This window comes from Equus caballus, chromosome 12 (assembly GCF_041296265.1).
Source record: "Equus caballus isolate H_3958 breed thoroughbred chromosome 12, TB-T2T, whole genome shotgun sequence".
Classification (NCBI taxonomy): domain Eukaryota; kingdom Metazoa; phylum Chordata; class Mammalia; order Perissodactyla; family Equidae; genus Equus; species Equus caballus.
Genome location: NC_091695.1, coordinates 18,486,319 through 18,500,531, shown reverse-complemented (window position 1 = coordinate 18,500,531; position 14,213 = coordinate 18,486,319). Strand labels below are relative to the sequence as shown.

General features: G+C 34.9%; 1 protein-coding gene across 1 annotated transcript; it reads left to right on the top strand.

The window, feature by feature from the left end:
• Positions 1–12,781: 12,781 nt before the first annotated feature.
• On the top strand, positions 12,782–13,717 carry OR5W57 (olfactory receptor family 5 subfamily W member 57). The gene has a single exon (NM_001391195.1). The coding sequence runs from the start codon at positions 12,782–12,784 to the stop codon at positions 13,715–13,717; it is 936 nt and encodes a 311-aa protein (NP_001378124.1).
• Positions 13,718–14,213: the final 496 nt, after the last annotated feature.

The following is a 14,213-nucleotide window of genomic DNA, read 5'->3' as shown; positions in this document are numbered from 1 at the left end:
CAAAAACTCACCAAATTGATGCCTGCAGTAACTTGGAAGAGATTAAATGTACCTAATGAACTTGTGGATCTGGTTAAGGACATTTCCAGGAGAAATTTTAAGGTATCATCTTAATTATTTTAGATGCATACAATAGAGAATGAAAAAAACTAGATAAGCTAAGTAGAGAACTGTTCAGTTTGCCAGCAGAATTTAGAGACAAGATAGAAGAACCAGGACCCATTGTATTATAAATAAAACTATTTTGTATCTCCAGTTTGTAGGATAAGGATTACATCTAGGGTGTGGTTGTATGGCTCTGTGTTAATATCTCTGAAATCCTTAAGGCAGTGTTATCTCAGAGAGATAAAAAACGATTTCTAATAATCTTAAATGTGTTGTCTTACAGCAGCCTTATAGGCACAAATTAGAGACAATTATATCTTGAAATGATATTTGGAAGTGGTTATTAGAAGACATACTAAACCCAAATAAGAATCAGAGGAACCCACAAAGGTTCTAAGTTTCATTTGTGAAAGCACCACCAACTGAACTAGAAGGGACTGAGACCGTTCAAAATGAAAAAAGGTCATTGGGTCCACAGATTTCTATGGACACAAATGGGCTGAGAAAGCAGTTCATGTCCAAGCATGAGTTTTTTCATATGGACAAACAAATAAATTTAATAGGGTAGAGCCAAAAGTCCAGAGATTGAAGTCAAGAATAAGAGATTGAAGAGTCACTCTTAGAGAGCAGAACTGGCACTCTCTAGAACATTGCCTGCTGGTTCATTCAGGGGCCTTGCAACACGTACCTAATTTAAGAACTGTTATAAACTTGTAGCTACTTGTAACTGTTGTTTTCCTCCTGCTCCTTCCTTTTTTGAATGGGGGAATCTATTGTAGTTATCCTGCCTTATCTCACCATTGCATGCTGAATGTGCATGTATGTGAGATGGTGGGGAATGCGTGATAATTTTTTTATCAGTTCACAGATCTATGGATCAAGTGGAACCTGAAAAGCTGCACATGAGGAGCCTAATCCAGATCTGGACCTGATGCAGATCATGAAATCTTGCACCTCAGGCCCCTTGCCATGGTTAGATGGGTCTTGGAAAGAGGATGTACTTTTGCATGTGGGAGGGAGGTGATACAGCTTCAGAGGCCCAGAGTTTCACTGGTTCTGATCCTGGGTGTGGAACCACTCATTAAGCTATGTTGAGGTAATGGCACCACTCATTAAGCTTTGCTGAGGTGGTATCCCACATAGCACAACCAGAGGCACTCACAGCTAGAATTTACAACTATGTAGTGGGGGCTTTGGGGAGAAGAAGGAGAAGGAGAAGGAGAAGAAGAAGAAAGATTGGCAACAGATGTTAGCTCAAGTGCCAATATTTAAAAAAAAAACAAAAACAGAGTTTAACAAATTTTTTTCTGTGAAGGACTGGATAGATAAGATTTTTGACTTTGTGGATCACATAGTATTGTCTCTTCTGTATATTCTTTTTTCCCACAACTTTAAAATTTGTAAAATTCATTATTATCTCATGGGACATGCAAAAATATAGATTAGGCTGGATTTGGCTGCTGGGTCATAATGTGCCAATCCCTGTTAAACCAAAAACTCTTGGATTTACATATATATATATATATATATATATATATATATATATATATATATATATATAAAATGTTTATATAAAGGAAAGTGTCCCTTTAGGTAACCATTATGACTGTTTACCTAGAATATCTTAAGGTATCTACAAAACAACCACTGAAATAATTATGTAACTATAGCAAGAATACACTGTTAAATGTTAACCTGATATTGATTATATATTAGTAGCAATAAAATGAAATGTGAAATTATAAAAATAAATTCAACATACTTCATAAACAAAAATATGGAATATTTAGCAAAAATTTGACAAAACACATGAAAATCATACTTACAAAAACTGATAATATACTGAGAGAATTTGGAGAAAATTAAGTGGAAAAATATATCATTTTCATGGACTGCAATATTTTATATTCTTAAACTGTCAATTTTCCATGAATTTACATATAAATTTAATTGAATCACAATGGAAAAATGAAGCGGGCATTTTATAGAAATTGATATACCTATTCTAAAATTTGTGTAAAATCGCAAAGGACCAAAGAGAGCCAAAGCAAACAGAACAACAAATTTAGGAGAAGGACACTACTTGACTTCAAGACTTACTATACATTTACTGTAATAAAAATATTGCAGAATTGGTCAAATGATAAACATGTAGATCAATGGAACAGAATAGAGTCCAGAAAAAGATGCATATATGGTGAGCCTATAATTTTAGAATGGGACATATATTTTCATTTCTAAGTTTCTAAGATAATCCATGTGGAATGGAAAGTCTTTTCAACAAATAGTCCAGGAGCAATTAGACATCTGATTCACAGATATTTGGTCGTGTTTAAAACATCCATAAGTAATTGGACCCATGACAAAATGTCCTTGATGTTTGATTCTGTCCAAAACATCCAGAGCATATTTGGTCTATGACAAATGGCTTTGGACAGGACCAAATATCATGAGCAGATCCAATGTCACCATGGACATTTTAGACAGGACCAAATGGCTCTGAAAATATCAAAGACCTTTCGGCATGGGCCAATGTCTTATGGGCCAAATGTTTTAAGGATGACTTGGACAGGACCAAATATCCTGCAAGGATATAGATCAGTAGATTATTTGGTGCAATCCAAAACAAAATGTCAACATGGGGAAAAAATAGACCTCAAACCTTACCTCACATTGTATACAAACATCAACACAAAATGGATTATAGACTTAAATGTAAAAACTAAGATATAAAAGTTCTAGAAGAAATCATAAGAGAAAATTTAGTGTTTTCTTTGCATTTTTCCTTGTTTCTGTCTGTTGTTCACAGTCCGTGTTGTTTTAAGATTACAAACCTTGAGAGTTTTCCCTCTTCTATTATCCCAGCACTCATTGCTCTCTCATCATTCCCTCTTCTTGTAGCTTCAGGTTTTGCTTTGGTAATATCTATTTAGTATTAGAAGTTTCTGGAATTTCCCTGTAAACCATCCTTGTCAATGTGCAGTGAGTTGAATATTAGCCCCTCTAAATAAATGTCCCACTAGAATCTATACATATGACTTTCTTTGGGAAAAAAAGGCCTTTGCAGTTGTAATTAAGTATTTTGAAATGAGATCATCCTGGTTGAAGATGGGCACTAAATCCTACAACCAGTGTCCTTTGAGATAGAAAATCAGAGCCAGTTTAGAAATAAATACAGAGACACAGAGAAGAACATCATGTGAAGATGTAGGCAGAGAATGGAGTGATGTAATTACAAACTAAGGAAGGTCAAGAGCCACCAAAAGTTGGAAGAAGCAAAGAATGATTCTTCTTTAGAGCCTTTGGAGGGAACGAGATCTTGCCAACACTGTGATTTTGGACTGTGGCTTCTATAACTGTGGGAGACTAAATTTGTGTTGTTTTAAGCCACTCAATTTGTGGTAACTTGTTATAGTAGATCTAGGAAAGTAAGACACCACGTGCGTGATTATCAGAGATGATGTAAGTGGTAAATTTATAAACTGGGCATATGTCCTCTTTTTGGTACCAAAAAATATGTATAAAAATGTTTTCATGTACTTGCTGACAACAATAATTTAAACAAATTCAAAATTATGAAAGTAAAAAAGGCAAAAATTTAAATACTTAAAAAATACTACAAATGTTGGAAATTAAATCACTTAATAAAGTAGGTTTATATGAAATAACAAGTTCAGATAATATAAACCTATTTAAACTTAATGACAATAGAATAGATATTTTTTTTGATTTCACCATATCAATCCAAATAAGAAAATATGTATCTATGAAAATACATATCTATGAAATAATTAAACAATCATTTCCAATCTATAAAAATGTTATTGAACCTAAAAGAAAATAAACACAGTTCTGTTGTTTTCTCCAGTTTGATTATTTGAAAGGATTCGTCAGACTCCATAGATCATACTCACACAAAGATTTTGTTTAAAGGCAAAGAATATGGTGCCAGGCTCCAGCCATTTCCAAAACCCCAGTGTTGAGTAAGCATATTATTTATACATAGAAAAGTGATGAAGATTTGTTCTTCTCCAGTGCTTGGTCTAGCGAAAATGGATTTTCTTGTTGGTTATTTGATGCTTTTGTGTAGATTTAAAATAGCTTTATTCAGGTGCAGCCCCGAGACTGAGTAGTTAAAATTCTGTGCACTCTGCTTTGGTGGCCTGGGTTCATGGGCCTGAATCCCAGGTGTAGACCTGCTCCACTCACCACTCACTCATGCTGTGGAGGTGTCCCATGTACAAAACAATAGAGGAAGCTCGGCATGGATGTTAGCTCAGGGTGAATCTTCCTCAGCAGGAAGGGAAAAAATACACAAATAGAAAAAATAAAATAAAATAGCTTTATTCAACATTTTCTTTGTTTTGGTAAGAGAGTTGTTCTGAATTTCTCAGCCTGCCATATTCCCAGATGAAGATCCTCCCCTTTTACAAGATATTTGCTGGTTCATGTCAAGTACATTTTCCCTTGGCTTTGACAGTTTCTCCAGGGCTAATTTATGTTTAAATTACCATTAGCCTTTGCAAGTTTGGTACTTGTTCTAGGACATGAGCTCAGTTTTAATTCAATTGTGTTTTAACTGATATGCCATAAAATTAATTCAATCTACTGGAGTATTGAAACCAGGGATAGGGAAGTACAGAGCCAGGGCTTTTTGTTTGATACTTGGAACCTGAGGGTCGGGGTATCATGTGCAACGAGAAGACTGATATCAACTTACTAAAGTTGATAAACTCAGTAAAGTAACAGAAGAGTTTCCCTAATTAAAGTGAACAAATCTCGGAAACATATATATATAGGGTGAGAAACTGAATACTGTGCAGCCTAATGAGAGATCCTGACTGCCAAAGATCTCTAGGAGCACTGAAAGATTAGAGAATTCTCTAGAATTTAGACACTGACTACCTAGGTGATTACGTAACTATCTCTGGTGCCATCTAGTGTGTGGAAGATGTAAGAACTCTGCAGGTTCCCTGGCAAGAGGAAAACACTGAATTAATTCCTGCCCAAGCAGTCCCAATGTGAAGGAGCACTTGCTGGGAAAGTCTGATTTAAGGCTGTTTCAAAGTGGACATTCTAGGTATTTGGGTGACAGCAGCATATATTTTTCTGATTCTTTCTATAATACATTAGTTACAAGTTCCAAGCAAAAGATCTTGAGTATAAACTCTCCTGACCCTTGTCACTTTCCTCTCAATTCCCTGTTTTCTAATATTCAATGTGCCATTAGATCTATTCAATAATATATTTTTTTGCTCACTGTCGATATTGTATTTTTCAATTCAATTTGATTATTTGTCTATGGTTTCTAATTCTTTGGAGAATTTCTTCAGTCTTGTCATTTTCAAATATTTTAAAATATTAAAAAATATATATTATTATAGTTATTTTAAAGTCCTTCTTTGCTAGCTCCAATTCGTGGTTCAATGTGCATTCACTTTTAGCATTTTTTCCCTCTGGTTTACTGGTTATAAAGTCTGTTTCCATGGTTAATAATTTGTTTATTATATGCCATATAGTGACTATAAGGAAAGATGTTACAGATGATTTCTCCCACCAAAGAGGGTTCAATTATTCCTCTGATGAAGTTAAGTCTGATAAACTCTATCCAATAAGAAACTGATCTGGGTTGGATCTTCCTTACGGTGTTGGCAAGATGTGGTGTACCTCCATTTCACCCCTATTTCTTGGGCATGGAAATCCAGGGCTTCTACTTAAGGGCTAGGACTCCCTTTATCTCTTCAAGAAGAAGAGAATGTGAGAATGTTCACTCTTGTTTTTTCTTGGTTTCTCACTTACATCTTTAACTTCCCACCCCAAGCAACTTTAGAATTTGGCAAATGTAATGAAAGGGAGTTCACTGTGTGTTTGAGGCCACACGAGTCTCTAGATTTGGTACTCTTATCCTGTTCAATTACCAAAAGTTCTGCAAGTTTTCCTGAGCCCAGCTGAAGCCTTCTTCCTATATTCTTAGATGATCTATTTGCCTAGATTATCAGAGAAATGGGGTTTATGATTGTCAGTGTCATATGACAAATCTGTCCAGGGTTTTACACTTTTTTATTCTTAGAATTCAAATTCATATCAGATCTTTGTATTAAAAAATTGGGGTAAATTCCACTTTGCTTTTCTAAAATTTTTAGTGCTTTTCATCTATTGGATGCTGAACCTTCGAATTAGAAAATGTCTGGAATAGGAAACCTATCATTTGTTTGAGATTCCTCACATCTCCAGTTTTGACATTCCAGCACTTTAATTGCCCAAAACTCTGGACAAGCCCATATTCTCAGTCTCTCATGTGTACTCATGATTGGTAAACTCCTACAGGGACATCTACAGGTCTTTAGCTCACTTTGAATAGTTATAACCTTTTTTGAGTTGTACTCACTCTAGTTTATATTCGTTAGTTTATATATATGCATGATGCAAATGATGCTTCCCTAAATATCACCAATGTAACCAGTTGATAAGACAAAGCTGAGTTTATTACTTACCTCAGTAAGGGAGAATACCACCTCACAGAGCTTTGGCAGTTTCTCAGGGGAAAAGGAAGAAAGGAAAGAATTTATTAAGAATGAGAAGTTTGGTTTAAGGTGAGTCTTTTAAAGTAAGAGTTTGATTATGATTGGCTGGAAATCAAAAGACAGCAGTTCAGGTTGGTGGAAACAAGACCAAGCAAGAGATTCAAAGAATTTAGGGAGTAAATTATCTGTTGATGTTTTCCACTGAAAAGTCCATGGATTGTTTAGAAAATTTCTGTCATGAGCAATCAAAATATTTGCCTGAGCAAAAAACACCTGGAAAAATTGTCATGCTAATGAAAACAGAGGAACAGCAAAGTCTTGTTAATGTAGACATTAAAGTGTCATTTTAGTTCGTAGTGTCCTGGGTGACTATGACAGTCATAGTCCATGACTATGACTATGACTATGACATGGCTATGACAGCGGTAGACAGTTTTTGTTCTATATACTTGTAATTTATCTTTCTTTTTTCCTAAAAATTCTCAGTGGAAGCAAAAACTACTATGAATTATTATATCCTACCTCAAGTGGAAGGCTTACAAGTTTTTAACTTTTTTTATGAAAATAACAAAGGCTATTGAATTATGTATATACTATGTCTCTTTCTTCTCTCAGTAATTCATACATGGGAGATATCTGATCAGTTGCCTCAAAGCCCTGTGTAATTTTCTGGTATCAGATAATATAAACTCAGATGTAGCAAAGCACTACCATCTGTGGTGCCTTCTTTCTAAACTCAAATCTAAAACTAACATCCAATATCATACTTGCTATATACCAGTTGATTTGATGTTAAAAAGTTATTTCAACTCTTTCTATATGCCTACCAACTGTGCTTTTCTAGAACACTTGAATAATGAGTACAATTAACTTACTGTTATCAGAAAGGTTCCCTTTATCTCCCCTTGCCACCTGTCTCTCCTAGTTTTTGTCGGGAACATTTAGAGTCACAATAGAGCAAATGCAAACTCCTGGGAATTATGCAATGATTCCAAGTGTTGTTCTACAGAAGCAAGGATATTCTCTCTGGAGAGAATGGTCCCTTTTTACAACAATCTTAAAGGTTTGGACCTCTGCCCACAGGTTCTAATAGATCATTCAGTTAGTGTTAGGTTATCATTTTCCTTTCTGAAGAGTAGGAACAGGAAAAGAGAATGTGTATTTTTGTCTTCTAGTGGGTGAAATTCTAAATTGCATTTTGTAAGATGTAAATTTATAAAGAAAGCATGTTCATAAAATTTATTTTGTGTGATAAATTTTTTAAACATTTCTCAAATTCATTCGTGACCATCATTATTATCACAGTAACCAAAATTTTTATTAAATTCCCAGTATGGCCATGTTATGCTAAAATAACCAACGCTCATTTTTGCTTGAAGAGTTCACTTGCAGTTTTCTAACTCTGTAACTAAACTGTCCCAAATCACAAAATAAGTTCAATATTGTGAGCATACAGGTAGAAGCATCATAATGCAAATGAAGAGGAAAAATAAGTTCAGATTTGAGCTCATCATGATGGGAATTTTTTTAAACAGCTAGAACTTCCACAGTGATTGAAGTTGTGAAATTCTTACCCTTAGAAATAATTAAACTGAGGGAGCGGCCCCGTGGCCAAATGGGTAAGTTGGTACACTCTGCTTCAGGGCCCAGGGTTTCATTGGTTCAGATCCTGGGTGTGGACATGGCACTGCTTGTCAGGCCATGCTGAGGTGGCGTCCCACATAGCACAACCAGAGGCACTCACAACTAGAATGTACAACTCTGTACTGGGGGGCTTTAGGGTGAAGAAGTAGAAGAAAAAAAGATTGGCAACAGTTGTTAGCTCAGGTCCAATCTTTACACAAAAGAAATAATTAAACTGAGGTTATCTGATCATTTTTCATTCATGATTTAGAAGTGGATCTTTGCATTGGTTGTAAGTTTTAACATGATTTCCACTAAGATTCTGCAGATATATGAATCAACAAACCCATTTTATGCTGTGAAAAGAATTTAGAGTCTATAATGTAATTATTGTAGTTCCACTAATAACAACTAGCCCTTAAATATCATTGTTTTAGTGAATCTGTTGTGCATCATTTATGTAAGACTGATTCAGTTGATGATGACATCACTTTGATGTTCTCTGACGTAAGATGCTTTTTTGTATGTCCTTCCATCTTCTCAGAAAGCACCCACTGACACCAAATTCTGCAGAAGCCTCCACTGGGCTCACTCTTCAATGTCAGTAAAAAAATTGATCAATTATCAGTACTGATAATAATAGGTAACTTTTTTTGAGTTTCCATGTGGTTTTTGAAATTATTTAAATGGCAATAGTTTTACTTATTTTGTTTATTTTTTAATTATTTTATTGAGGTCATGTTGGCTTAGAGCATTGTGTAAATTTCAGGTGTGAAATAAGTCACAGGGGAAAAGTCAAATACCATATGATCTCACTCATAAATAGGAGATAAAACAATGACAAACAAACCCATAGAGACAGAGATTGGATTGGTTATTACCAGAGAGGGAGGAGTGTGAAAGGGATAATAAGGAATATGTGTATAGTGATGGATTGTAATTAGTCTTTGGGTGGTGAACATGATGTAGTCTACACAGAAATCAAAATTTAATGATGTACACCTTAAATTTATATAATGTTATACGCCAATGTTAGCATAATACAATAATAATAATAAATTTCAGGTGTACATCACTATATATTGGTTTCTGTATAGACTGTGTCATCTTCACCACAAACAGTCCTGTTTCTAAACATCACCATACATATGTGTCCCTTTACCTCTTTCAGCCTCCCTCCATGCCCTCTTTGGTAACCGCTAATCTGTTCTCCTTATCTATGTATTTATTTATCCTCCACACATGAATGAAATTATGTGGTATTTATCTTTCTCTGTCTGACTTATTTTGCTCAGTGTCACACTCTCAAGGTCCATCCATGTTGTTGCAAATGGCACAATTTTTAAATTTTTTTATGGCTGAGTAGTATTCCTTTGTACATACATACTATGTTTTCTTTATCCATTCATCCATTAATGGGCATTTGGGCTGCTTCTACATCTTTGCTCTTGTGAACAATCCTCCAATGAACAAATGAGTGTATATATCTTTTTGAATTATTGATTTCATGTTCTTTGGATAAATACCTAGTAGAGGAAAAGATGGATCATATGGTATTTCTATTTTTAATTTTTGAGAAATCTACATACCGTTTTCCATACTGGATGCATCAGTTTGCATTCCAGCTGGCAGTGTATAAGGATTCCTTTTTATCCATGTCCTGTCCAAAACTTGTTATTTTTTGTCTTGTTAATTATAGCCATTATGACGGGTGTGAGGTGATATCTCATTGCAGTTTTGCTTTGAATTTCTCTAATAATTGGTGATATTGAACATTTTTTTCATGGGCCTGTTGGCCATCTGTATATCTTCACAAAATCAAGATGTAATAATCAGTTGCAGTTCTACACACTAGCAATGAACTAGTAGAAAGATAAATCAAGAACACAATCCAATTTTCAATCACAACAAAAAGAATAAAATACTTAGGAATAAATTTAACCAAGGAGGTGAAGGACATATACACTGAAATCTGTAAGACATTATTGAAAGAAATTGAATAAGACACAAAGAAATGGAAAGTTATTTCATGCTCTTGGATTAGAAAAATAAACATAGTTAAATTGTCCATATACTAAAGAAATCTACAAATCCAATGCAATCCCAATCAGAATCCCAATGACATTCTTCACACAAAAGGAACAAAGAATCCTAAAATTTATGTAGAACAATGAAAGATTGAGAATACCTGGAGTAATTCTATGAAAAAAGAACCAATCTGGAGATATCAAACTTCCTGACTTCAAAATATACTACAGAGCTATAGTAATCAAAACAGCATGGTGCTGGCACAAAAATAGACACACATCAATGGAACAGAATTGAAAGCCCAGAAATAAAACCATAAATCTACGGAGAGGTATTTTTGGACAAAGAAGCCAAGAAAATACAATGGAGAAAGGAAAGTCTCTTCAATAAATGGTGCTGGGAAAACTGGACTTGCAAAAGAATGAAAGTAGAGCATTAGCTTACACCATACCCAAAAACTAACTCAAAATGGATTAAAGACATGAAATGCAAGACCTGAAATCGTAAAACTCCTAATAAAATATAGTCAGTATGCTATTTGACATTGGCCTTAGCAGTATCTTTTTTAATACCATGTCTACTCAGGCAAGGCAAGCAAAAGAAAAAATAAACAAATGGGTCTACCTCAGACTTAAAAGCTTCTGCACAGTAAAAGAAACCATGAACAAAATGAAAAGGCAACCCACCAACTGGGAGAAAGTATTTAGAAATCTTATATCTGACAAGGGGTTATTTTCCAAAATACATAAAGAACTCATATAAGTCAACAACAAAAAACAAACAACCCAAACAAAAAGTGAGCAGAGAATATGAACATTTTCCAACATTTATACTTTCAAATATTTGAACTATTTGCAAAGCACATCCATAATAAAGAGCATCCTTTGTAGGATTCCAAGTATCATTGAAAACAACCTCAATATTACTGAGAGTGAAAATTTCCTATTCAAATTAATACTAATTGTATTCCTATTATAATTACCAATGCTTAACTATACCAATTAAATATTACCAATGTGTAAATTTTTTTTAGAAAAAAATTCACAAAGGCAGTAACCCTGTTAATTATTCCCTAGGTTTTCCTTGGAAGTGAGCCTGTCTGGCATCCATCAATTACTAGGTCCCTGATGACATGAGAATGCATATAAAAGCCCCTGGTCCTATCAGCGAAATTATTCATCTAAGTAATTGAAAAACAGCCCCTTACTTGGTAAGTAGCTTCTGTGATTTCTAGACTGGGTTTAATGGTGCAAAAATTGACTTCTGTGGATCTGGGAGCAAGAACCACCGACCGTGTTCAAAGAGTTGGGAAATCACATATTAGTTAGCATTGTACCCACAAAGTCATCTATCTTGTGTTGCTCTTTCTTATACACCTTCTACAAGGATCTGAAATAGTTTTTGTTTAAATAAGCTTTTTTATTACCGATAAGAGAACTGAACCATGGCTGGGTACCTGATAGATGGAATTAATTTATTTTTTATACTAACATTGTTTTTGTTGTATATTTCAGAAGAATTTAGTGAGTCATAGCATTTTGATGTATCTTTTTGTCTATTCTTTTTTTTTTTTTGGTGAGGAAGATTTACCCTGAGCTAACATCTGTTGCCAATCTTCCTCTTTTTGTGCTTGAGGAAGACTAGCCCTGAGCTAAGATCTGTGACAATCTTCCTCTATTTTGCATGTGGGTCACCACCACAGCATGGCTGCAGACTAGTTGTGTAGGTCTGCATCAGGGAACAGAATCCAGGCTGCCGAAATGGAGTACGTTGAACTTAACAACTAGGTCATGGGGCATTTATTGTTCTTTTTGCTGAGGAAGACTGACCCTCAGCTAATATATATGCCCATTTTCCTCTATTTTATGTGAGACACCTGCCACAGCATGGCCTGACAAGCAGTATGTAAGTCTGCACCCAGGATCTGAACTGGCAAAATCCAGGCTACTGAAGCAGAATGTGTGAACTTAACCACTGCAGCACCGGGCCAGCCCCTATTGTACATTATTTTTAAATCAGAGATATATACATTGTGTCTGAATTTAATACACAGTCTTAAGAAAATCATGATTCTTATAGAACTCAGAAAAATGCAATCACTTTTATGCTCAATTGGATATTTATTTTTCAAAAATAAGGCTTTATATTCCAGCTGTCTTTAATTTAGGTGTTTCTTTATTATATTTGACTTGTAATGAGCTTTCAGTTCATAACTGACTGCCAGATACAGCAGTGAAGGTTCACACAAGCAACATATCTTATAGATGACATCTAGATTTAGAATCAAACTTTCTCAAAATCCTATCCTAGACACTTTAACATTTGTTAACGACATAACCATGAAAGTTATCTGGGATATTTTCTTGTGATAGAGAATATAATGTACTAAAAGAAATCCTTTCTGACTTTCAGATTATATTTTTGTTTCAAGAAGAGTTAAAACTTTCATCTACTATTTCCTTGATCATTTCTGTAGCATTTTCGAAGAAAAATAAAGGAAAATGGATGAGGAAAATTGCTCTTCTTTGAATGAATTCTTGCTCTTGGGAATTAACAGCACCCCTGGAATCGAAGTTACCCTATTTGCCACACTTCTAAGTGTTTATGTCATCAATCTTGTTGCAAACCTCGGGATGATCATTTTAGTTAGAATGGATTCCCAGCTGCAAACACCAATGTATTTCTTTCTCAGCCACCTCTCCTTCAGTGACCTCTGCTATTCCACAGCAATTGGACCCAGGATGCTTGTAGGCTTCATTGCCAAGAGCAAGTCAATTCCCTTCTATGGCTGTGCACTGCAATTCTTGATCTTCTGTGCCTTTGCAGATTCTGAGTGTCTACTGCTGGCAGTCATGGCTTTTGATCGATACAAGGCCATTAGCAACCCCTTGGCCTACACAGTCAACATGTCCAGCAAAGTGTGCTCTCTGCTCATGGCTGGGGTTTACATGGTGGGAATTATGGATGTTTCAATAAATACAATATTAACATTCCACTTATGTTTCTGTGGGTCAAATGAGATTAACCATTTCTTCTGTGATGTCCCTCCCCTCTTATTGCTCTCTTGCTCAGATACACAGGTCAATGAGTTAGTGATATTCACCATTTTTGGCTTCATTGAACTTATTACCCTTTCAGGGCTTTTTGTGTCTTACTGTTATATCGTCCTAGCAGTGATAAAGATCCACTCTACTGAAGGGAGGTTCAAAGCTTTCTCCACTTGCACCTCACACTTAACCGCTGTGGCAATTTTTCAGGGGACTCTGCTCTTCATGTATTTCCGGCCAAGTTCTTCTTACTCTCTAGATCAAGACAAAATAACCTCATTGTTTTACACCCTTGTAATTCCTATGTTGAACCCCCTGATTTACAGCCTACGGAACAAAGATGTGAAAGAGGCTCTAAATAAACTTAAAAATAAAAAGTGGTTCCATTGAAAAGTTTTATGTAAATATTTTCTCCCAAACTTACCTTATAATACATGAAAATCAAAATTGTTTTGACTAACATGGGGTGATCCAATAAGCATTTATGTTATCTTCCAAACATGCCAAAATTTATCATTGTCTAAAAATGCCATGCTTCATTTTATGTCTTGAATTTATATTTGGTACCCACTATTTGTGGTGAAGTTCTGGACTCTTATTTTGCCCAATTTCCATTTTTTCAATGTCTCATTTGTGCATTATTTTTTTCTAAGTGTTATTGAGTGTATTTTAGGTATCTGTTGCACTTTTATGTGCTTTGTATTTCATGGTATATCCAGCAATCTTTCTACTAGTGAATCTTATCATTTAATGGAAGTGAAAAATAGTAATTAAATAATTATTGCAATTAAAATTACACATTGCAAAATGACAGGGATGCCTTCTGAGAAATACATTGTGAACTGATTTTGTCATTGTGCAATCATCATAGACTGTATTTACACAA